A 27,907-nucleotide genomic window follows, 5' to 3' on the forward strand; every position below is an offset into this window, starting at 1 on the left:
AGGAATTAACCGAGGTATTACAATTTTTGTAAGACTGAATTTTTCATAGAAATACATGTACATAGAATGTATAGGATACATGTACAAATTAGTATTTTATATCTCAAATCGTTCCCTGGCTTTTCTCTATTTGAACATTACGCACGTACAATAACTTGTAGATAAATCGTCTAATAGTAGTAATATTCGATGTTACATACATATCATTATATATATATTATACTATATATTATTATACAAAATGTCGTACGATTTTGATCATAAAAAAATTTAATGAATCGATTAAAACAATTCTATAATGATAAACCAGAAACTATAAAAATATTGACCTTTCCACAAGAAATAATTAATTAAATGATCGCTAACTTCAAAGAAGAAACACTCTTACGAATAATTAGCATCGCAAAAGCTTTTAATAATTCACTTATTAAAACAATTCTACAGTGATAAAACACAAAGGATACAAATTTTCATTTCTGTTTCATCCGTTGAATAATCATCAACGAAATTATGAACTATGTATATTAAAAGGGAACGGTATACAATTAAAATTTTCACAAATTGAAATACTTTCGCGTAAACTATTTCAAAAACTGGTGAAAGGGAGCCTGTTACGTTTAAGCGCGTATTATTCCATTTCTGAAAAGACAGAAGCAGAATGAAATTCGTATTACACGTCAACTAGCAGAGCCACCGGGTGCGAAGTTTCGACTCGCGTTGCAAAACGAGCTCGAGAAGTTTTTGCATTTGCATGGGTTAGCCACGCTGAGTCCAGTTATCGTAGGACCGCAAATTTGCGTGCGCAAATAGCGGCATTCAGAATGTGCAGGGACAGTGAAATAGGTAAATTTAGGTTGGCCGTCCGTTGCACAATAAAGAGCTCTGAAAGCGACTACGATCTTTTCCCTTTTCCCAACAACCTCACGCAACATGCCACGTCGCATTATTCTTTTTTGCGGAATCGTCCGGTTGGATCTGTCCACGAGAGCACGGAATTCAAAATATGTATACCCCACTTTCGCATTTTCCAGCTGAAAAACTACCAGTGAGCCTAATATGCTTTTGTTCTCTTCTACGATATGGTTACCAGCGAGGAGAATTGTACTTGTCGAGTTGGAGAATGCGGCCAGGCTCGAGACACGTGTAACAATTGGCTAAATTACAATTAGTCTTCCGTGAGAGCGACAAGAATGGACAGCAATTTCGCCATTAACCCGTTAACCAGGAAAGACGAATTGACTCGTTCGAATTTCAAGATTTCAGATCTTCCATCTGTTTACGTGTCATTGCATTTCTAATAAAAATAGACTACGTTATATTTGTATGTAAAAGGATTAGAACTAACGTCATCGATTTGTATCAGTTGAGAATTTTGGATCTTAATAGCCTAAATAATGGTATAGGAACACTAAATTTACGCTTGGAATTTATATTAGAATAGTTATATATTTATTTGATAAACGATTTCAAAGATATTCATCGATACACACTTGCACGCGTCTCAACACTTTCTTCCATACCAGACCGTTAACTGAACAGTTTTCGTTTCTCCGTTTTCGAGACGCCGCACACACATACTTCCAAGCACTGATATTCACATACAAGTATCACTACTACGCAGCTAACTTAGTCTAGCACATAAAATCATACATATCTCAATAGTATCTTTCTTCGGTTTTAATTTCATAATTATAGAAATTTCTTGTCGAGAAATGAGTCAACTAACAAGCTAAGAGTGCCAGGAATTAGGATTTGTTGCAAACAGTGTTTCATATGATATGAATAATTTCGTGATAGGATTTAGGAATCGAATCTGGGCGTTTTTTAATTGTGTAATTGAGACCTTGAATAAACAGTAGGAAAAGTGAGCGGTAAAAATTGAATTCCAAGAATTAACTATTATTTATAACCTTTAGAATCAATCGAATCAATTATCGCTGATCTCTGGCGATTTGAAAATGAAATACGTAATATAATGTTACATTTTCAAGTCTGCAATTTATATTGAACTCGATATCGACGCGAAATTATAGCGACGTTTGCTCGCTGACAGAAAAATAGATAGGTGTTTCCTGAATGAAAGAGCCCTGGCCCATTTTCTCTGTCAAAGTTCCTCGAAAATACCAACGAGACGATGCAGATTCGATGAAGGTTCGATCGATTGATCAAGATCAAACTTCCGATTGTAAAGCTGTGAAATTTGTAGCGGTGTCGCGATCACGTCGAGTCTTCGAGGTCACCGAGCTAATCGTTATATCGCAATGCACGTGGAATCCACCTAAATATAGAAAGCGTTTTATCGAAAACCGTGTGAGAAATAATCATCGATAGCGCGATGGATTTGGAGATATTTTCAAGAATCTGATAACAATCTCGATAACTTCTCAGAGAGATCTAATTAAAACACTCTGCAGAAATTTCCTTGAAATCCTAAACCGTAATCTCAATTTTTTAAACAATTTCGATAACTCGATGTAACAATCCGTAACAGGTAGCAGAAATCAGAAACGAGTACAAATTTTCACATAAAATTTCCTCGAATATCTCCAGTTATATTTACATAAAATAAACACACGATCTAGTACTTTCACGGTGAAGTTTATTAGCCGAATGTATTTAACATTTGTTAACGTTTAATCGATAATCATGTAGATTAGAATTAAAAGTTGCTAAAAAGATTCCTCTATTAAACATCTTCCAAAAATCAACGATGCAACAAATGTAATAAAAACTTATTGGAGATAGGACTAATATAAAAATTCGTAAATCACCTTAAAAAGAAATCCAAAATTGTGTAACACATATTTAATCCTTGGGAACGTTTCCTTCGGTAACTTGGTAAACAGTACATAGCGTGTATGGGATTAAGTCGAACATGTAGGTACATCTGGAAGTTAACGTCGGTAGTAACTAGTTTTCCCCAACCGACAAAGTTGAAAAGCATTTCGGGTCGACGAGTTACGGAACTTGTTAAAACTCGTCACAAAGAACATTAAAACGTATAATCACACAGATCACGATTGGAAAACCTACGGGACTTTTAGAATAATAAAACATCTTCCGTTGCATGACGATAGTTGCAAAGTTATGAAAATTCATGAGAAATATAAATTACACGTATAACGATATCGCAATACAAACTAGTAATCTCTTTTTCTCAGATATTCAGATATGTAGCGGTAAGTTTCTCGCATTAAAATTGAGCAATTTTACAGGATTAAATGGGTCGATAGCATCGATGAACGATACTGTATCTTCCGTTACTTTTTAAGCTCGTAAAATCAGAATATCCACTCTCAAATATTTTTTTATTTGATTCTTTTCTTAAGAATATCTCATAAACCTGCTTTACCGTCTTCTAATCTGCTTATCCAAGCAAGTTCTTCAAACGACTTACGGCCACCACTTACAGCGACTCGAGCATTGATTTTGCTTTAAATCCAGAATTTACAATCGATACGTTTCGAATGTAAAGGGAGAATTTTTCAAAAGTTCGTCGTAATTATTTTCATGAAAAATTTAATCACGAAGATTTTCGAAATTTATTAACTCCTTTGTGGTTGCATCGCAATATTTCACTATATAACGATTGTCAGACCGAGTTTTAATAAATGAAAAAAGAGAGGCTTAACCTTTACGGTGGAAGCAGCGTTTGACATTTCATTAAAGCCAGCTCATAATTTAACTGAACTTTCGTATTTTCATACCTAACAACGTATTCATGGTGGCGTATTTTTATTAAGTTGATTTTAAGTACAAAATAATATGTTCTATGTTTTAAAAGCGAGAAGAATATCGCGTTTCCCGAAAGAAGCAGATGCCGTTCTTTGCCATTTAACTCTCGTTAAATAAATGAACAAATGCGATCTATTCTGGAAAATATACTTACGGCAAATTAATATCTATATGAGTAATTCGATTAATTCAAAATGCACAGCAGTTGAGAAAATAAGCTCCTCGAATAAGAATCTCCTCGATAACGATTTAATATTCCTAATAAAAATAAGAAAATAAGACTATAATTAATAAAGAGCTTGTTGTATTCAAACAATCGCGTGTTTTATAAAAAGTATTCACGAAATACTACAAACGTATAGTATACTGGTTAACTTACGATTAGAATCGTTATGGAATTATTAGTGTCTGCATAAATTATTTCAAAACACATGTATTTCAAAGTTTAGCAGAAATAGATGCAAATCGAGGATTGTGTATACAGAATTTATGATTCTCGTTACGTATCATGTATTTGCAGCGTTTGCAAACTATGTATTATCGAAACTCTATCTTTACACTCGTTAATCTGCGTCATATTTTGCAGTATTCTTCGCGATATATGTTCGTATACCTATAAGTCGACGTCGAAGTCGATGCGGCATTTGCGCGGAAAAATTTTTATCCGAAAAAGGAAAAGATAATATATTTTGATGCATAGCAGTCATAAAAATCGGTGGAATATGTCCCCCGGCGTTTCTGGTATGTTCGATGTAAATATATATCAGTTTTCTAACTTTCAATTTATCGCCACCGTAATCAGATGCAATGATTTCCAAAATAAAGATATACGTATTAAATATTCATCGTGTCTTGTTTCTATAATTATTAATTAAATAGTGACGAGTTCTACGATTTCTCTTTTTCATATGAAGCACATTGATATCACGTTTACATTGATACAGAGTAAAACAGGCAATGTGTATGGAAATTTCAAAAATTGAAACATATTATCTGTACATGTATGCCAGTTATCTTAAAAGCCATGACGTGTACTATCGGATTCCGATTAATGATAAAAAAACAAAAAGACAGTAGATCGAATTTAGCTTTCGTCGTTTGTTCGGACAAAACGAAAATATAACGAGGAAAAGATATCTTTTTTTTTGTTTTTTCTATCAAGTCCTGTATATCTTAGAATGAAACTAAACAAACAACAAGCGCGATACGTCCACTAGCTACGGTCCAAACTGTTTGATCTACGTATAACAAGTAAAAGATATAACGAACTAACAGATGTGATAAAATTCCCGAAATAAACGGCGAATAGAATTCAATATTCACCTTCGCAATAATATCATATATACGTGTATTATTAACGAAAATTTGAAAATTTATATATCAATTTGAAATCGCATAAATGATTCTTAAAATTATGAAACAGGGAGCGATTAATATTTGCAATATTAAACAGAAAATTCTTGAAATTCTCACGAAAGGAATAATTAATATCAATTCGAAAAATTAAAATTAATATTTAATATCCATTAATTAATATCCAATGTGAAACGAAAAATTACCGAAAAAGTACCGAAAGATATTACTATACAACGCATTAAATTTCTTTATTAATTTTTTATTATTTTCTTTAATAAAATATTTCCAACAATCATAGATCGGTGAACCAATTGTGCCATTTCCTCGAGTTATAGGCGATGTTTGGTCCTGTGTTACGTCGGTCACGATCAATCCTACGAAATCGTACTATCGACTTGAATGCGATTAGAGACGCGTCGATCGGACTCATTATCAGTTATTAAGTAATCAACGGCAGCGCATAGGTCGAAATTGCAATTTCCGATGCCGGTAGGCAGGAACATCGATGTTGATCGTTCCGAAAAGCAACGGAAGTGCTCGTTCGCGTGCCTAATCCGCGTTCCTTTGCTTACTTCGAAACTTCAGCTAATAATAACGTAGTTGATCGGCCGGATAATTCCATTGCAAGCCTCATAATCGCTACGACGCTATGCGACGCCATCCTAATCGTATCTTCACACGCTGGGAAATTAATCAGCGATGCAGCTGCCTTCCAGGGGGCTATTATTGATGATCCGCGGCTCATTAGTGCGAATTCTGTAATGAGACAATACCACCGTGAATTATAATCAGACAATACCATTATCGATGCACGTCTCGGCACAAGAATATTTGGTCTTCTGGATTATGTTATAAAGAAGTTATAAATTGATATGGAGTTTCTTTAACAACCTGTTATACGTACCAGTAGAATTCCTTTATGAAAATTGTGTTATTTCGATCAATTGATCGATATATAGAAATACATATGAATAATTATACGAATTCAATTGTTCCTTATATTACATTTTTATCTCTTATCTTCATTTTCACGTAGAAGAAAATATTTGCTGTCTTAAACGAAATTTTGTATTCCGCGACTGATACTAATTATCAAGTTTGAGTAATTGAACGTGATCGTATCGAGTTCAAAGAATGATAAGAACCGTATAATCAGAGCTTATCAACGTTCTTGTTTGTAAGCAGTACTTTTTTAACAGTAGTTAAATTCGGTATTGACTTGACAATTATATAATACGTTCAATTTCTATTCCGAGATATTTGAGGCTGATTAAAACTATCATTACAAATTAATTAATTATTGATCTTAATAGGAAATAAATGAACTTATTGTATTATAGTACATTCATATATTATTCCTACGATATGAAAATTATTACGATAATATAATATATAATTCTTTAGAAAGTTATCTTCTCGATGAATATATCGTACTTTTTTAATTCAACTACTGAAACCTATAGACGGATAAAAATATTAGTTTGCAAAGTAATTCCATCTATCGTAACTCTTACTCATCCGCAATTATACTGAAGAACTACTTTCGTGAAATTACGCGAATCAAATAATATAAATCACAATCCACTCAACCATGTATTTCTTCTTAAATGGGTCATTCGCTTAACGCAAAGTATGTTTAGCTCCTTCTAAAAAAAACTTGTCGTTCATTTCCACGAGATTAACATTAATAACCGATTATTATTCAAGCATCGTCTTTCCAATGGAGCCGGTCTTTCAACCTTTAGAATTGAAAATATCGAAATATCCGCTACTCGAAGCGATGAGCACGATCTAAAATGTCGATAAAAGCTACTAAGCGATCGGGTGTATAAATTAGTGGGAATCGGGGTTAATTAATACTGCTTCCCCGTTCGTGAATACGTTAAGAACCGATCCATCGAACGTCAATGGATAATTCATCGCGCAATGGTTGTTTCGTTTCAAGGTACTCCATGCTTGTTCATCGGTTACTAGTTAATGAAGCAGCTATCGTCGTCCTGCGAATGAGAATTACCAGAGAAATAAGTACAGCGTCGTGTTTACCGGTCTTCGAACGTTGTATCAAGCATTTTTGCATCGCGTTTCACGCTCATGCCGCTGGAAAATCAGATATCCTCGCTAAATGAAGCGATGGAACGCGGAAAATTTGTATTTACACGGTGTAAATAAAATGTGAGTAAAAGCAAGGGAACGAGTTCTTTCAAAGATGAAAATTTTCGACTTTTTGTTCTTAAGAACTACAAACCCCAGATTAATAGAAATACATTTCTATGTTTGGGCGGAACTCGAGTATTTTTTTACAGGAACATAATTGCACCAACGATCGATATACGAAACTATCCAGTTTCTGAAAGTTATATTTAAGAGAATTTCGCTTTCGTAGCAAGAATAAAAAGGATACTTTTCTAATTATAAAACTCAATCTTACAAATGGATAACTTTCACGTGCCTTTTTTCCTCGTATATTGGTAGAAAATACGCATGCTCGTATTGTACGAATATGATATAATTTCAATATAAAATAATCGAAGGAATTATTCGAAAGATACGAAACAGACGGGCAAATAATTTCTAAAAACGAATATTCCTTACATCACACACCACGATTACATTCTCATCACGAAATTTCCCTCGTCTCGCGATTTTGCGCAGTCCAATATCACCTAACATGAATGGTCTGCAATGTGAAATTGTACAAGGTGTACAAAGCGGGATTGGAAGCAACGTATCCAATGGTGACAGTATACCGACACGATATAATCGGATAGCAATCTCTTTGAACGTGTCCATAACGTGAAAAAGGGCAAGGCAATGGCGACTGCGAAGCCAGGGTAAAAAGGCGCGAGAACGAACGTGTGAAATGAACCGAAAATCTCGCTATCATGCACAAGGCCGGGTCTCGTCTTCTCTGAGGGGGGAGGGGGGGGGGGTGAGAAAAAAATGTGTAAATATATCTAGTCATTGGTCGCACGTCCCGACTATGGCTCTCGAAAGGTCGAAGATACGTAGAAGAAAATTTAGTTACTATCGGACAATCAACGACCTCGTTAACCGTCTGATCGATGACCCGAACGCGTTAATTACAAAAGGGCGCATGTTCGCTGAAAATATCCGTTCTATGAAAAATATTCGTCGATAAAATGGATCCACGTAGTAGCACGGAAGTTGATTTATGCGCGATCAGACCGTGATATCGACGTTTCGATAAACAGAGTTATTTGTCAGTCGAAAAGTTACGAAGCGTACATTTTCGACAGTTTTAAGTTTGGATAAATTGCGTTTCTTTTCCTCGATAGCTTTCGCGGATCGATCAATTTGTTTCGGGTCCTTTCGACGGGTCCTTTTGTTTAAGAGCACAACATGGATAATCTTAGTTTGACGTTATTGAATTTTAGTTTCATTATGGAAAGAAGCTTTGTATTTGTAGAAATTGATATGATCTTGTCATGTAACGATACGTATATAAATTCAGCTGTAAACAAAAATCTTGGACCTGATTGTTAGATGTATAGAGAAAAAATCTTATCGGGATATATTCTGAATAAAGCGTCGTGTGCAACGTGGTATGCTCAAATTGTAATAAGTAAAAATTCAACGAGATTTTGCTCACATAAACGATGGTGACCGAAACATCAAAGAACAGAATGTATTTGAATTACTTGAAAAAGAATTGTTGCTCTTCGATTTCCTGTTATTAACAAAAATTATGCTAGAGAAACCTGTGTTGTTGATTTAATTTATTTCTAAAAGTACCTACTAAAACAGCAGCAAAAGTAATAAAAAATGTTTTGAATTGTTCCGAAGCTGTTCCAAAATCACCTTTAATCCTTAAAACCAAATATTTCGTCCAGTACTAAACAACAATAAAAAAAAATCCAGAATTTAATAAAAATACAGCATCGGTGTAACTTTACAGCTCGTTAATGAAACTTTCTCTTCCAACATGTCACTCAGAATCGTAGAATCAGCCTGAAAAGTTGTATACCGGTTCCGCGAGGGCGACATTTTAAAATCCCGAAATCAGAATACCAAGTGTGGCAACAAGATTCATTTGGTCAGAGCAAAAATGCGATTGCAATTAGAGGAGAGAAAGCAGCGACCCATTAGCAACCCTCGACGCAGTGGATTATCCCGTGATGCAATTACGACGAGCACGCGTTACACGTTGCACGCGACGCTTGCAAAAAGAAAGAAAACGTTAGTCGGAGAGTAAACGATGAAACGTGTCTCGTGCGAGAGGAAAAGAAACTAAAGGAAAATCGAGTGAAACGGATGACTCGAAGTTAGAAAAGATAGGATAGAGAAAAGATAGGGAAACATGGGGTGAAGGAAAAAAAAAAGAAAAAGGGAAATAGAAAGAAAGAGATGAAACAGGTAGGACGAGATCTAGGCCATTGGCACAGCACATGTGAAAGAAAGTCTCGTCGGAGTTTAGGTCAGTCTTCGGGGTCGACGAGGAAGCATATGCGGGTCACATGTCGGCGGTGAAGCAGTCAGTTCTGGACGGTACCAGCAAGTGGTCCGCGAAGATCGCCATTACAGGTTTGTGGCCAGCTCGTTGTGCCCGCCGGTCATGGCCGGTTATGCACCCCCTCCGTGCAACAAAACGATGAAACGTGCAGCGCTCGATTATATTACATCTATCTTCTCTATATACGATACATATTGTGTGTACCACCTGTGTGCCTCAATGTATTCTTCTTCTTCTTCTTCTTCTTATTATTATTATTATTATTACTATTATTATTGTTATTATTATTTGATATTTTATTTCTTTATTTATATCATCATTTGCAAAGTCATATTACACGCCACTTCTCACCGCGTTCTTATTTTATTCTATTTTCCATTTTCTATTTTCTCCTCCTTTACTTCTTCCCCTCACCTATGATCCTGTTTCTGTACTCCCACAACAATATGTATATGTTATTATCACATGATCGCGTATACATATTTATCTGACACATTGCTGTATCTCCTGTTTATCTGTGATCGTTAAATATAATTTCATCGTCGAATCTAACGCGCTGCCGGCTGCTGCTGTGTTGTACTAACTGTCACGTCTATATATTACCTATATATTCTATATATTGTGATAGAAATTTGGCTGTGCCTTTGTGGGAATGCACCCGTTCTTCGCATATCTGTATGAAAATAGAGGACTACACAGGTAGAGAGACAGAGAGAAAGAGAGAGAGAGAGAAATTTGGTTTCGCGGATCACTCGTGATATTCTCTCTTTTTTCATTAAGCTTCTCTTTCGACACGTTCACTGTATCGCGTTTACGTAAACATTATAGCAGCTCAAATAGAAAAGAAAATATAATAATGAGGAAATTTTTGTGAAAAATTTTGTTCGATATTGCGAGGCTTTGCACGTACATGAGAATATTTTGCGCCAGTTATTACGAAAATATCTATTGCAATTTGTTTGAATATTGCGTAACTCTCTATACGTATGGATTATTGCAAAAAAAATTCTATATGAAAAATATTTGTGTAGCATATTTCATGAAAATCCATGCAACAGCGAACGTGTTAACTTATTCTTCCTTCGTTACTCTACGTCTCTTCTTTTCTTTGCCTATTGCTCTGCTTCTATCTTTCTTGCTCTTCATTTCTGCCTCTGCATCTGTCTTTCTTTCGCTGTATCTTCCTTTCTATTTTACAAACGAATCGCTGCCTGTAAAAAGAGAGAAAATTATCTTGCGTTCCGTGACACCGGTCGAAAGTGTTCAAATGTTACATCGCAAGATTCGTAGATTGCATTGTTCGTGTCGATGTGTCTTGATGTAGCGAGTGACAGTTTGCGTCTGTTGATGAATTTTTTTGGGAAAATAACGGTGTGCATAGAAGTCATGTATACATATCATATTTTGACATAGCGAAACTGTGACACTACGCGAATTAGACGAGATGTTTGGTTCGTCGAGTGGATTTAAACAAAGTCTTGTAAATGTTACTTCACGGAAATAGAGTTGCGTCGATGAGAGAGACACTAGCTTGTAGAAAAATCACGCGTTAGTCGCGAGTAGAAAGTTAATCGCAAAACACTGACAATGACCAATCTACACACGAAATGAACATTTTTTCGATTCGATTGCGCGTTAAATTGGAAAAATACTGTGTATACTTGCTAGAAGTAATATAACATGCTTGTTACTCGTGTTCCGTTTTGCGATAAGATCTTATTAAAATTCGTATAATCTGCATGCTTATATTCTTTTATCGGAGTTTAATCTCAAACCTTTTTCTTTTAATTTCCAATAAATCTTCAATAAAAACATATTGTATACGATAGAGTGTTTGAGAAATAATTGGTAATAGTAAATGTATCCAAGTGTCGTTTTATCAAAGTTTCATTTCAATCGAATTTCTTTTAGTCTTTGATAAGTTTCAAACGAAGACGTATCTATAACCAGTAACGGTTAATAAAAATTTGGCTATATCTCAAAACAAAACAAAAGAAATATTATTAATTGGAAATTTAGAAGATCAAGAAAATAAATTTAAAATTGAAATGGATTCAACGATTCATTTGTTAAATGGAAAATAACATGTACGTAGCCATAAGTAGACTAAAAATGAAAAAGACGAGCACAAGGTATATACAAAATAAAAGTATGTGAAATATCCAAATTTTTAACAAATACTTAGCAAGTGAAAAACCCACAAATCTACATAAAAATTCACAATTTAATCAAGCTCAACGCCTTGCAACTTTAAAACTTCAAAAGTATTAGATTGTCCGCAAAGTGTCTTTCTTTTACAGACACGTCTTTTACAACGATGCATCTTTATACAAACATGAAACCTAATCTATCGAACGTTGTGATCTTTATTTCGATAGAACAAAATGGATCATACGTAATTCGACAAAATAATATAAAACGGGAAACGTTGTGCATCCATTATTTCCTTATAAAAGGAAAGAGACTTTTCGGACGACCTAATACATATCTCTAGACCGTACTCTCTCGCTTCTAATACAGTTTTAAAGAGTTAACGTACGTGTAACCTTCTTAAGTGAACCCCCAAACAACAAATACTCGTTTAACAGAGTAAACCCTCGAGGCAATCGCTTTACGAGTCTCCCGACCGTGTCTCAACCTACTTATTTCTCTATATGCACTGGTTCTAGCGAGTATACACGTACATGCACACAACGTGTAATTCCAAAAGGGACATGTACATGCGATGTGACGAACGGGTGCATACTTTTCACACGTCATCCTCCTTGGAGCACACGTAGCCCATAAATCCTACCGATTACTCTCACACGTCCGACCAACATCCTACACGCACGATGTTCGCTCGCGCGTTACACCGTGTCATCGTTACACACATACACACACGCGCGCGCACATATATGTCACCTGCATAATTTACATTCGTCTCTGGATACAACAACATCGTTCACCGGCCATTATCGCGGTTACATTTTCCAGGACGTTCGCCTAACCTTCCGACCACAACCTCTTCAAACAGCCCTCCTTCGTCAGTCATTTTACCTTTCGCCTCTCTCGAATGAGAATTTTGCCTTCCTTGGATAAAATTTCGGTAATTATGCAGTTTAACAACTTTTCCTAATTTCTACTGTTCGACTGGAGTCTTTTTTTTTTTTTTAGAATTCATAGGATTGGAATAGGTGTAAGGGTTGCTCTTTGAAAAATTATTGAAACTACTTATAAGAAAACGTTATACAACTTTTATATTTTCTTAGTTCAATCCACTTGGTGTTCAATATTTGCCAAAAGGATTAGATTAAATTAGATCGAAGTTAGACTTGTTGGCACCTTTTAGGGCAGCAATTTTTTAGACTATGTAGTCTGACATCGAGTGGATTAAACGGAAAAGACATCGCGTTTTGTAAAATTTTTTTATTTCCTAAAAATGAAAAAAAGAAAGAACGACTAGGAAAGATTAGAAAATACTATAGTCGAATAGTCAAAATTGGGGAAAATTTCCTTCGTACCATCTTTGTTTCTCATCGTTCGATTTCAAATTATCACTGGTCATTGTTCGGTCGCTTTGTTTGTCATAATGTAACTTTACTTAAAAGACACGAAACGCGAGAAATTTCAAATATTTTACCTTAAAAAATGAACGAATACTCCATAGGTTATTGTCACTCGAGAAGGCAGAATTTCACGACGTTCGCTCCTGTTCTCGAAACTCGTTCTCAACAAACATAGATGAAGTCGAGTTTGCGAAATTGTCTGCTCGTCCTCGATCCACAATTTGCCAGCCGATTTACTAAAATTCCGATTCGAGGCAAGAAAATAGGAAACGTTCGTAACAGTAATTTCGTGGAACGTCGCTAGTTCTTCCAAAGTTATTTCAATGCTACCCTTATTCTTTTCGAAAAAATGTAAATGTCGTAGCTTAGACGAGAGGGCACAGGAGGTTTGTACACGAATACCGCGGAATGGAGGAAATGGTAACGCGTAAGTCAGTTTTACATGCCCTTGCTACCAATGACAGTTCGTAAGATGAGTTTGTGGAAGTTTAGATTTGACTTTGAAGAGTAAATTATGTGCGCTGAAGGGAAAAAGGTTTGTAATTAGCGACACTTTCGTTGTAATTGATAACTACGTTTCATACACACCGAAAGATATTTCATATCCGATATTACGCTAGATGTTATCATGAAACTGGCATACTTTTTTTAATACGACGTAAGGTTCAAGGTAAAAGTGAACATTATTCATTTGTGTCAGGACAGTGCAATTACTTGCGGATTACGTGCGGATCGTTGTAATTGAAGACATATTAGGGCTCTGTCTGAAAGCATCCTTTAATCGTTATCGCCAAACAAACTTCCGCAGATCCTCTTCATGCTAATTACGCTTGTAATATTGTCTAAGCGTATGTTCGCTAGATGATCGTCAATCAATTCCTCCAATCGTTACATTCGCTCGACTGTCATCGAAAAATCGTAGATGGCTAGGTTCGACCATCGCAAGTGAAAAGTTTCGTTCGGATTAATCAGAAGTTGTCTGAGTTCCAGTTAAATTCACTTGAAACTTGCATTCGTACGAGTCTAAAGTTGTAGATTTGGATTTTAGAAATTGCTGCCTTTTTCGGACCAGCCGTTAGCTTAACGAACGTGAACTTCGTTTGATGCTTGAAACAAAATATCGAATCGAGTAAGAAAATATAAATTCGCATAAGTATAGTGTATTTCGTAGAAACTAGCATAGAAATTTGACAGAATCTACGAAAGCAACTAGGTAAGAAATTCGCATTGTTAAAAACATTTTCGACTGAATTCGGATAATCTAACTAATCCGAACGAGACTTGAACGGCATTGGATCACGAAAATTTACGATTCATCACGAACAGTTACTGCAAATCACATCGTCTATCGTTACATAAAATTGCAAACAAATCGGAGGATAGCTGGAAATAAGCATTTTTGGTGCCAGCATGATGAATCGTCGTTGAATGGACCTTTTGTCCACTGAATCGTTGGCACCGTAATTTCTTCGTCAAGCACGCGCATACATACGAATATGTGTGCATCGTGTGTCGTGTGGTTGTCCATCACGCGAGATGCCTGTCCCTCTGCTTCGGAGGAATTCAATCGAAAGTCCATTAAGGTCACACGGCAACTTGTTGTGGCTCGACTGTGTACCAGCGCCATGCCATTGTCAAAGCTAAGCCGGCTCTATAGATCCGACAACGTGAGCCAACGCCTAACCAGTCAGTATCCTCGATGCTATACGGACGTTTATCGGAAACGATCCGCAGCAACCACCGAGTAATCTATGGCCACGGATTTGTTGCTCCTACGATCCTCAAAATTTTCCTCTCGATACTCTGCAGTTTAACATTTGTGGTCTATGTTCGAATTGGCTGCCGTTAAAATAGAGTCGATTATATCTTATTGTGTGAATAGTTGATGTTTCGGTATTTCGAAACTTTCCACTGTTATCGTTTGATATTTTGATCGATCTTTGGTGTTCATTCCGTAACGTTGTAATCTATTTGACGAGTAATTATTTTCTAAAACGACGAAACTGTGCTTGAGTAATTAATCGCTTGTTAAGGGTTTGCGAAGGATTCAAAACGAGAGAAAACTGTGATTCTTCGGGATCAGTAAGTTGCTCGATATATTTCGAAAATAGTTTCAAAAGTTCGATTTAAAATTTGTGTCACTTTTACCAGGTTCATTCTTCGATCTTGTCAATGCGTGCTGCGCAATATTTATGATCGAAGAGTACAGGAAGAATCAAATATTCAGACATTTTCACGAGTCATAGTAAGTGATTGAAAACGTCGTTTCAAGAGTCTTTGCGACATCCGTAAAAGTTACAGTTGTAACGTCTCTAGAATACGAGAAAAACGTCGCACTAAACCGCTAGGAAAATTTGCCACGTGTATAAAAGCATTAAAAATCTATCATTGAAAGTATAGTTTTCTCCTAAAAATTAACGTTCACAAAATCGAGCAACAAAGGGAATTAAGTTCCATTCTGTTCCATTATTGTTTAACGAAACGATCTGTCGTGTAAATTGCGTTAGTTCTCATCGCGTTGCAAATTTAGATCTCGACTAGAAAATTTAAATATAAAATAACAAGATCGAAAAAACAGCCTCAAAGTTCGAAGAATTCAAACTTTTGTGATTAGCAGTGCAATTCAATTTTGTTGGAGAAAATAAAAATCGCTCAAATGAGTATGGGCATGAATATATTAACTGGAAATTATATTCGTTTTTGTAATTAGTCGGGAAAAAAATCTAAAATTAACGAAAAAATAGAAAGAACATAATAGCAGAAAGTGAAGTTTCCGGTAGAGAAATTTCATATTCGAAGAGAAGCGTACGATTTCTAATAAACTAATGGGTGTAATGGATTATCGAGATTGGTTTTAGCATTCGTTGATAAGTTTATTAAGGACACGCGTGACTAACCTCCGTATGCACCTCTTTTTAGGTCATGTTACAGAATTTCACAGTAAATGTTTTAGCGGGAACAAAATCAATAATTCTGTCATTGAAAGTGGCTTAAAATACAATGGAAGAAATTCTAGAGAAGGATCTGGTTATAAAAATAAATTCACAGATGGCAAAGAAGGAAAGTACTAAAAAATATTGTAAATATATCAGAAGAAAAATACTGTACGTCGAAACAGGTCGTTCGTTAAAACAAATATTTTTATCCAGCGCGTTAAACACAACACAACTGCATTCTGCTCCAAAAAGCAAAAGTCGTTCGGAGTTCGTAATCATCGTAGCGAAACGTGTAAGTTTCTTGGAGACAGGTCAAGTCATAAACAGCGCTGAGACATCTAATTTTGGTTCTTCTTCAAAGCTGTACGAAAGAAATACGTACGTGGATTGTCGGTGGAAATTGTGATTCGCGAAATAAACTTCGTCCAAAATAATCAACGTTATCTGAATCGTCGCTCCCATCGTTAATTAAAAGTAGGAAAAACTTGCAACGAAAAAAGGGGAGTTAGGTTCATTTGTGTCGTAGTTCTTCGATATTTGACTCGATACTGAATGATACCTTCTTGGTGTTTATCGCTGGTCGAGCAATAACCAGTGATAATAATGATAATTAAATATTATTATCACATGCTTATCGAATCGATGCTTTTAGTTCGCTCCCGATAGTTTGAATAATTGTGAAATATTCTCGATGAATTTGCATTTCGGTAATGATTTTCATATACGAGATATATATTCACATAATAATTGATAACATTCTGAATATTCCTCGATTTCAAGAATTAATAATATTTTCACTTATTTATATTTGCTTTCTGCTGGGACACTATTGTTATAATCATGGGTTGATTAGTAGATCGTGCAACTTGATAATGAAAATTATCCGATAATTCGACGTTTAATAAAATTTATTAGAGCACCACCGAATATTCACCGCAATTTCGGAACTATATTTCATGATTAATTCTCGATTATCATATGCTATGTCCATTTATTGTATATATTTGTCCAGATGGTACACTTCAATTAAGGAAACACTCGGTAAACTATCTAATAAAAAATTAAATAGTCCAAATCTAGAAGAATCTAACTAACTCTAATTTCTAGTCGTTTCTTTGTTTCTGTCATCAAATAGGGTTAAACAAATCCTACTTTTCCATCGAAAAAAATTATGTATTAATCTGCAGACTACTATTTCGACCTAACACGAGAACACAGAGTATCAACGTCGTCTCAAAAGTGCCACTTCGTCGATCTTCTTAATTTATCTACCATTTCTCAAGTGTCGATCAAGTAGAGATATGTACAGATCTCATGCGCGAAGCTAGTTGTCTCGTCCGGTGCGACGAGGATACGAAGTTGGCGATAATCCACGATGCAACAAGTTTCTTATTCCAAACTGACAAGCAGCGGATCTGAATGTGACGATGCCAATTCCACCGTTGCGAAGGTTAACAGGTAGCGTCAGGATTGTGAACGTCCACAGTTTGTTCGAACAACGAGATAACAGTTCGTGGTCGATTGGACTACAATCGTTAGAAAAAGCTTCGATTCTACCAATTTTTCTACCAATTGATTCTACCAATGAACTGTCTCGAATTCAGAGAGAAATTTCGCTGGATGGCAAAATGGTTTTCCGCAAAATGGATTTTCGGGTAGCAGTGGTTGGTTAGATACGAGAACGTGCTCGTATTATATTTATCACAGGGAAATTTATTCAAAACTTCAATGATAAACTGGTCTCTTTGCCGATGCTGAGCTCTGTAAATACGAGCAAATATTTCACTAAGTTATCTTTTTTAATATTCCTCGATATTTAAGGGAAGATATCTTTCTTAAACAACTAAGTACAGCAACTGGTGGCCTCCAATCTCTTCCAGGTTCTGTTTCATCTGAAAAGCATTTATCACTATTGTCGTTGCCTTACTTTGTAAGCTGATATCCTGTCAAGGATCAGAACGAAAGAGAAAGACAGAAGAATTTGCACAGGTTTGTTGCAGCCATTTGTCTCTTTGATTCGTCCTTACCCATGAACATCTTCTCTCCTTGGTCCAGTCTAAAAATATTCAGAAATTCGTGTTTCATCCTCAACCAACATCTGACTGAACGTATCCACGTTCTTTTTCAGATGATATTATATATCCGTGGCCGGAGAAAATCCGTTCCTCCGCTCCATTGTTATTATTTATTGTACGATTTTCCACGTCAGCCGACAAGAATTCGCTCTAGATCCGTTTCCTCGCGAGTATCACGCTACCTCTCCACAGACACTCTTCATTCAGCAACGACTCTCTTCTCATTCTCTGCTACACCACGTTTCCATCACAATTCTCAGTTTTCGTCCCGAAGCAACTGTTATTATTCTCTTCTATCGCTTTTATTCGCGTCCCTTTCTTAGACCAACTCTTCCGCAACCACATCCATGAATCAGTTACGAGAAGCTTCCCGAGGCCACGACCTCGATCTTTCATTACGCAGAATCCGATCAACTCGGTATCCATTTGCTGCGTATTTTCGTATCGCGTTGCCGTTGTGTATCGGCCAGTAAAACGATGCAGCGCAATGCCCTGCAACTTTGTCCCAATTTTCTGGTCGTTGCGTATTCGTATCAAAACCGAGAAACCGGCTTAACATCGTAACGAACGACGATAAGCAATGGATTTGGCTCGGTTGAATAATCGTATCGTTTGTTCTATTCGACAGCGAGAAACTGACAAACAGCCGATCGGCTCTGTTGTATATCTTTGTATCTCTTTGTACGCAATGGCGCAACGCAATTGTCTATCCATATATCGATACACAACAACGGTAACACGACACGCAGACACGCAACGAAGGAATACTGGCTCCTAAACTACAGTGAAAAACTATTTAATATACTGGTCCCGCTTATGCAACTCCTTCAGTGAGAAAGCACGTGATCGTTTAGCGAAAAAAAGAGAGAAAGAGCGACTGCCTTCACACAGCGTGCAATGTCGACACAATGTGCTGCTGGGTATATTCCGAAGTATGGAAACGCTTATGCTTTCATGACGATTGCCAAAAGTTATTTAGCAGAGAATCCCTATACCTTGGAATACGAGGAACCACGATTGCCTTTCTGGTTCCTCTATTCATTCGCCGTATAGTATCGCTAGTCTGGGCTGAATCGCCGGCGCTGCTGTGGGTGATCACGTTTTCACGACAATCGACGACCTCCGCCTCGAGACAGTCCTACACCACGTCCTTCGGTGGCCTCTGCAAGGTACCACATCCCCTCGTGGTCGATCCACTAACTACAACGAGAGCTGTGTTCGAGAGGAGATTTAGCTTTGAGATCTCGACGAGTGTCGAGCGTATATGGTACGAGAGGTTGTCGAAGGACGATCCGATGACGAGGACATTGTCTTCTTTTCAGCACGACGTTTTCAGTCGACCCGGACACGCACATAGACAGCCTCGAGCAGGCCGAACAGATCGTCCTTGAGGGTACCAGCAAGTGGTCCTGCAAGATCGCCATCACAGGTGACACGATGATACTGATACCTTAGAGAGTTAAGAGTTTACTCCACCCACCGAGACCGACCGTGTCGTGAACGACACGGTTTCTATGCCGTGTAAAATGTGACACACACGTGACACACGCTTTTTCATACACGAGAATTTATGGAATTGGACCTGGTCGCGCGATCGCAGCCAGAGGAGAACGGTTCGCCGTACCTGTTTGACAACCTGTTTTTTACCTTCTTTTGACTCCTGAATATTCTTCGCGCTATTGTTTTCGCTCCAGATTGGCTCGTTCAAAAGGCTCGTCTCAAATTTCCGGCAATCTGATGATATTTTAAATGTTATACTGTAAAACGATTTTCAAATATTGCAAATTTCAAATTCGATACGGATCGTACACGACCGCGACGGTTTCGATTAGATCTCGGTAACTTCATTTCGAATGTATATCTTCGTTTTATTTGTATTCTATCTCGTCATACTCGGTTATCGTGTAAGATGCGGAATACAAATCAAAACGAGGTACGTTAAAATAAAATAGCAGAAGCCAAACTCTTTCCGATCGCCTATCATCCAATGATACGACGCATCGTTCGAGAGTTCGAGTTTTTAAAACTACGAAATTTCGAAATTTCGTATTTTCGGAATATGAAAATTGAAATAAATACGTTATATCTCTGGCAACGATAATTTTGACAAACAACACCTGTCAAGCTTATACGGCAACCGTAACGCCTCGAAAGCTGCCGGTTGGCGAATGGTCGACATTTCTCTTTTAATAAGGCACAAAATCACGTTACGGAGGAATCCAATGTCTTTCTGCGCACGATTTTCGATCTGATCAGCCGCAAAATCATCCACGATAAATCATGAACCGCATCGATCACGCCTCGTTGCGTCCGATATCTCGACTCGTGTACTCTGCATTCGAGGGAAGCTGGAGAAACTAAACCCCACGTCGAAGCAATTTGCGGTGCGAAGTTTCCAGATCGATGAGACATTCGACGGTATTGGTCACGTAATTCCGCCTGACAACTTTAGACACTTCGCGATTGTTTTCGTAGTTCCCGTAGTTACTCGTTCATCCTTCACAATAAAATCGTGACGCTACGTATAAACGAAACCAAGCAGAATAAAATCGCAAAGTCTTTACAAATAATCTATAAACTTTAACCTTCTGAGCGCCCGTTAAAGTAACGAAATATGATAAAAATCATTTTTTCTATGGCTTAAGGGTAGGTTCTTTTTAGGATATTAAAGATTAATCACGTGTCTGTTGAAATATTTCAAAGTAGATTTTTTACCATTTTTACTTTCTTGTTAATTATGGAAATGAAAAACGATAAATCTTATAGAGTTAAGTCGACTGTTGGTAATTGTTGCAGACGATTATAGAAATATAACTTTATTCGTTAGGAAGCTATAAAAGAAATTAAAAATTTGCTAGGTACGTAACGCGTATTTCATAGAAATATTATTTCCTAGAAATTTTAGGAATTATAATTTTTTATCAGGTTTTTCTTAATTCTGTTATTTTCTTTTATATGTGAACCGAATGTAGATGCGAATGTAGATATGAATTCTATGAAAACGAAACATGCACGTACGTATCATTATAGTCTCATATTACCCGCAAACAAGAATAATAGTAATAGTACACGCAATAATCCATCGACTATGCTACTACTAGAACGTGATTATTTTGCATAAACGTTTTACGAACTGCTCAATGATTAAACAAGCGTACAAGCGTGCATTAAATCTTTCACGGATTTCTATCTAGATCTACGGAATTTTATCAAAATCGATGGTCAACGACATAAATTCCACTCGGTTTCTTAATAAATATTATTACGCTCTCGAGCAAATGAGAAATCTAAATGTTAAGAAATTGCTAAAATGTGAAACATCTATTTGTCAAGGAATATAAATCCTCCTTTCTGTAATTTTAACAAAAATGAAACGAAAGAGATAAGGAAGGGGTATCACGCAAGTAAGAAAAATCAATTCACGAGAATTGGAAAAATGTACGTACGACGTTTTGAGATAAAAGTTGATTTTCAGGTTACGATAAAAAAAAAAAGAGAAGAAAACGCCGTGTTATCAGCGCAAAGAGCCTGCGTTTGAACATTTCGATTATCGTTCCGCGTGTATAAAAGACACACCAACGGATCGGCAAACTAGGAAAATTGCTTTATTTTTCGAATTCTGGCCAATGACAGAAATCAGTTGCAGGGATATTATTAAAGTTAGAAACAATGACGTTCGTAGCTTCGGACCGCGCACTGTAATTTCGACGAGAGAAAGTAAAATAGTTGAAAATAAATCAAAGAGAATTTATAATTTTTCGCACTTAGACATATCTCTTTGCTGATTATTTTTGTACAAATGTGTTCATTTTTGTGAACAAGCCTAACTTTTTACTTTTCTAGGCTTCGAAGAAATTTAAGATATTTATCGAGATCATCGTACAGTTGATTTCTGCAGATCTCACAAAGGACATAGCCTAACAAGCAAACACTCACCTCACTAAAGAAATAAAATAATCAAATTCGAAGATGGTATCCCACTGGGGGTAGCCATCCACATGTTATTTAGCAATTAAGTTAGAAAAATTTACCAAATGTCCAGCTGGACAAATTGTAAAGTACAAATTAAATAATAAAAAAAAAAAAGTTGATTTCTACGTCAAATGTTTGGGAGGTTTTTCGAGAAAAGCAGGACCTTCAAGAGTAAAATTTCGAGGATAAACAACACAGATTACTCAGGAAAGAACGATAATATTATAATATAATATACCGCACACTATTATATGATATAATCTATCAAAGAATGTTTAACATTCCTTAATGTCAAAGTAAATAAAAGAATTTATGACACACGAAGATAAAGCTAAAAGTGGAGAGAATAAAGGAGAAACGAAATGGAAGTTACAGAAATATCGAGAAAATTGTTATATTAAAAGGAAATAGCAAGAATTCGAGATACGCGGAAACAAGATTGAAAAAGGAGAAGAAATAAAATAACGGCGAGAAATATGTCAAAAAATCGATTACGTTTACTCCCTTTGACTGCGATGTAACCAAGATCGTGAAACAGAAAATAGCCTGTTTTAAGAAGAAGGCAACTTTTGTTAAACGCAACTGTCGAAGAAGAAGGATGTGTCATTTTAGCAACGTTCGATCAGTCAAATTCAATCTCGTTCTCCACGATATTATCATCTGTTTCCCGCTTTAAGGGAAAAAATCACGGAAGAGAAGAAGCCATGGAAAAATGGAGCTTCGATAACGAGTAATTGGTTTTATCGGAGACAGGGAACTTCTTCGAAACAGAATTCCGTAGGAGAGAAAAGGACATATAAAACAATTGCATACATTTAAATGAAAAATAGAACGAATCGAAGTGTAATAACGGAATAGGACCGTTGATAAAGACACGCCAAGTATCAAATATCAATAATTTCGAACTGTAATTAACGCGACCCTAAAATTAAAATTGAAAACGATACAAAGAATATTCTTGATATATTTACTGAAATTTTTTAACGAATTTGAAGATATATACTTTGATAGGAATATTAAGGCGAATTTTGTATAATGGCGCTTAATAACATATTTATTTCTTAACATACGAAATTACAATAAAACTGACTTTTGTAGCTGTATAACATATAAACGCAAGATAATTTAATATCACGATACTAGCAAAGCTTTTCAAACCTCTCGTACGTAACATTCAAACAATTTAGCGCACGATTGCTGTCGTCGTTCGTATATGAAGCGAACAGAATCCGCAACTCGTCGTAAGAATTTCTCTGGTAAAAAGTATTTAGGTCTGGTAAAGTTAAATGCTGGAGCCACAGGGCGACAACCAACACCGACAGGCCACGTTGCTGCTGTATAACATCTTTCTATTACGACCATTCAACGCAACTGAGGCGGCAAACGGAAGAGAGGAGAAGATCAGGGACAACAAACGAGCGAAAGAGTTTCGTAAAGTCCACGAACGACTTGTCCAGACATGGGATAAAGAGGAAGAGGAAGCACAAGGGTGCGAGAAGGCTCGCAGTCCGCCCCGAAACGATCGATAGTTCAACGTACAGGGAAGTGCAGCGGCTGCAGCGCACACGTGCAGTCCTCGCGGCCTATTCACCTGTGTGTATGCAACGTACAGCCTGGTTGTGTCTCTACTCGCACACCCTTGCTTCCACGACCTCCGCCCTAACCGTTATTTTTTCTCCGAATCCATGAAATTCATCGACACGATTTCGTACTCTGACCCATAGTTGCATGCATTTTTCCGAGTATCATTCATCTCGCGGATGAAGGATCGATCGAGTAGGGGAGGGACTATGTGGAATTGTTGTTACATTTTTTTCGACGAGTAGAATATAGAGATAAAAGTTTATTTTTGCCGTGATGTCGCGTGTAGTTCTCATATAATATCATTTTTCTTGCTTTAGTATCAATTTCACGTTACATAATTTCACGTTGTTGGTAATTCCAGGGTTTAATTAAGAACAGTGAAAAATAAGGATAAAGACGTAGAAATTTATGCCTCTATGCACTGAAATATCTTACTGTTTAATCGGCGATAGAAATTTGGATACTCGTAACAATATTTTCTAAGCAAATACGAATCGCGTATCGTTTCCTGAATTTATCTGTCTTTCGAAAGAAAAGCTGTATTTATCCTGATTTTCAAATGAAATTCTCGCCTACGCTGGCATGTGCGTGCCAACAGCGTTTTTCATATCGTCGGTGCGAGAAGAAATTTCAAGTTAATAGTTCAACTTGATCACACGCCACAAAGATAAGGAATCACGATGACAGTGAGGACGACGATGGGAAGATAAAACGGCGAGATGGAAGAAGGCGTAAAATTGTAATAGGAATTTGAAGAGGTTGACAGATGTATTTGGGATGAAGGATTGGAAGATGCCACTGAGATGGATCGGTCTTGGCAGATGTGTTCGTGTATTACGAGAGTGAAATATCTACAGGTTGTCAACAAAATTGGGATAATATCGTTTGTGATCTATAATACTTTTATACTGTATCGTTTAAAAATTTTATGGACGTCGAAGATTATACGGATAAATGTTTCTTTAAAAGAGATATTGTTTACCGAGTTCGGTTCAAACGAACGACAAATTATTTTATTCAACTGTATATAAAATATCGACAAGTCCGCGAAAAACGTGATGAAAAACGTCAAGTTTCGGATCGTCGTTTCAAACACAGCACTCGTTACTCTTGAAATATAAAATGTAACGCAGTTAACTTACAGCTAAAACAGAATGCCGAACAAATTAAAGGTGGCATAGAAGTCAATAAATTGTAATTGCATCATTGACGATAATGGAGTGAAAAAATTAACGTTCGTGCTTTAACACTATTCTTTTCTTACTTTATAATACAATAAAAATGATTACAACGTTATGTGTTGAAAATTACCGAAATATTTATAGTTGCATAATCTAGAATTCTCTGCTAAAAATACGCATGTACGCGTATTTCTGTATAAAAATCAAACGGTTTAGGATAACAGGATACTCGCAATGCTTAATCGATACACGGGCCTGAAGAAGCTACAAAAAACAAAACAATACACGCTCCATCTATAAAAATTACCAGTTGTATATGTCGGAGTCAGGTTGGAATTTTGGGGGCGTTCGATGAACCTTTACTTACTTTACCGTCGCGGATGTAGCTAATGTTTATGGGTACAAATGTGGACACTACAAGAGGCTATGAGTAATAGCGGCGATAGGATGGTCGAGACGATGGTGACAACGAATTCAGGTTCGATAACGAATCCACGGTCCACGGGATGACGAGTACAAACGTAATACACGATTCGGGTAACTTTCTCGATAACGCAATCAGCAATTCGTCCAACGACTAACTAACTAACCCGTAATCCAAATGAAGCTGCCCTTATATATTGCTGTCCCCACTTCTCGGGTGAATCTTTGTTTTTAAGGAGAGCCATATAATCATTCCACACCTCTGTCAAGTACACGTCCCTCCCGTGATCGTGGCTACGTCCAGTGACCCGCTATGTCACTTCGAGCCCGAACCCATCGTCATAAAGCCAGACTGGAACATTAGAACTATTTTTTATTTTTATTATTTAAGTGTAGCTATAGTAAAAGTCTGGACTAGGGTATTGGGCTTTTTCCCAACATTCCGGACGGGAAATCCCGATGTTCTTTCATCTGCGACATATAAATATATTTCAAATAAAATTAATACAGAGGAATGCAAACGAACTTATTGTTCACCTAGTACATTGTATGTATTTCACGTTGGAGGATCTCGATATTTTACTCGACGAATCGATGATCGAACGACGCGAATAAAAGCATTTCATGCGACGAAACAGAAAGCGAAGATCCCGGAAGATTTCACCGACTGCTCCAACTCTGACACAAGATATAACGTTGAAATGTCGATAGGATTGAAAAGAATGTGGAAAGATTCCGAAAAAATTCGATTTCCTGCGTGTTATTCCCGTGAGAAGCCGCGACTGACGAAATCCGCCAACGAAGTTTCTCCTAACACGTGAATTTACGAACATGGGGGTGAATATCGGGAAAAACTGTCTGCGCCGCTCTCCGACGAACGAGAAACTGCCGATTTCTTTGAGAAAAAATTTTTTTTTAATAAAAACAATCTGTTACTAATCTCATATTTGATACGTAACTATTGCGTTGGCAACTAAGTGATTGCGGAGTTTGTCATTAGGTGGTATTGACAAAATCCGCAATCACTTAGTTGCCAACGCAATATAATTCTGTGAGAAGAGATAAGAGTGGAATGAAAACGTTCGATCTTACATTGGAAATTTTAGTTTTGTTTCTATTAATTTCTGGAGGATTTACATCGCTGAAAACAATTTGGGGTCGTTATATAAATATTCGAAAATGAAAAAGGTATTTCAAAGTTTTATTACACAAACTTTCGATTGGTGTTTTTAAACAAATAAAATGGGAAAGATATCGCGTTACACGGTTATATGATAGCTTTATGAAATTAATGAAACCTGTCGAGAGGGAGAGAGAAAGATGCTAATTCAAAATATCGATGAACTTTAGGATTTAGCAAAACTGAAATTTAAATTGTCGTTGATAACATTAATACGAATGGGTAATCGGTATAGCAAAAGGATCTTTTTTATTGTTAATTAAAATTACTTAAAAATTCAGACTAAGGCAATGGTTTAGACTACTTTGAATTCAGACTACAATGCTTCCAAACAAAGCATTAGTTTCCGACTGAAAATAGACTTACTACTTTGTGTTGCTAATATAGAAATCTTGTCCGTGTTCCCATGATTGATGTAACTTGGAATATTGATAGGTTGCCAGAAAATGGAGGCATATTGATCTTGGCAGATGGTGAAGCTAACAGTAAACAAGCCCTTAACTATCTATAATGTAAGCAACGCGAACATGTACGAGAATAGCAATCTGTAAAGTGATTTACGATAAAGGCACGCAAGTTATAATATTATGCAACAATTCGCAAGATTCTTAATTATTATCAAAATTTCAAGTAATCGCGTTAAATTGTATATTCAACAATCCCTTGGAAACTATACTTCTACATATAATTAAATTCTTCTCGGCAATAACGCAATAGCGTAACAAGCAGCAGTCCATAATTTCATCGTGAAAGAAACATAACGACGATCTAAAAACCTTAAGAAATATGATCAAGGAATTATAATACTTGCAAATCATAATACTTCTACTCGGATACTCTATGCAACAGAAGATAAACAAAGTATTATCGACGATAGGAAAGGTATTAAAAATGTAATTTTTAAAAGTGGATTCGTTTAATAGATACTACGTTTACACGTTTGAGCGGGATTTTTTGGAACTTTCTGAAGGAAGTCTATAAAACAAAATGGTTATTTGAATTATTAAATTATTAAATCGCATAAGAAATGTCCAGTCGAACTTCTTAGTACTAGCCACGTATCGACAATTACGATAGCTTTTAAAGGAATTTCTTCTATTTATATTTGCAAAATAATCGGCAAATAGCCATTTAGTAATTCGAAATTAACATTTGCAAAAATACGCCGTGCAATCATTTGCTGTCTGTTCCCGCAGTGAAAACGATCAAAGCGTTCCTGGAACATTCGCATAGTCTTTATCGCATTCAAAAACGCTCGGTGTAATTTCTATGAATGTTCGTACGTCGCGTGCATAAACGGACACGCGTTACCACTTTCATGTTTTAATTTTACAAGAACGGAGAACGAAAACGAGCATTCGCTGGCCTCGTGTAAACGCACCGAGGGAGGAACGTCGGAGAGAAAAAAAGTAAAAGCAGCAATTTATTCTGGCGACAGTTTCAACT

General features: G+C 36.5%; 1 protein-coding gene across 13 annotated transcripts in view; it reads left to right on the forward strand.

Moving 5' to 3' along the window:
* Positions 1-27,907, forward strand: part of LOC117214741 (protein unc-13 homolog B-like) — a 371,198-nt gene that overhangs the window by 317,234 nt on the left and 26,057 nt on the right. For 10 of the 13 annotated variants that reach the window (XM_033461044.1, XM_033461046.1, XM_033461045.1 and 7 more), the window contains one exon: positions 19,444-19,550. In XM_033461044.1, coding sequence (XP_033316935.1) covers positions 19,444-19,550 — 107 coding nt within the window. Of the gene's footprint in view, positions 1-9,526; positions 9,634-19,443; positions 19,551-27,907 lie in introns of all 13 variants that reach the window. The other 3 variants (XM_033461037.1, XM_033461041.1, XM_033461043.1) reach the window with 1 other exon arrangement.

Source organism: Bombus bifarius, unplaced genomic scaffold (genome assembly GCF_011952205.1).
Source record: "Bombus bifarius isolate JDL3187 unplaced genomic scaffold, Bbif_JDL3187 scf7180000009243, whole genome shotgun sequence".
NCBI lineage: Eukaryota > Metazoa > Arthropoda > Insecta > Hymenoptera > Apidae > Bombus > Bombus bifarius.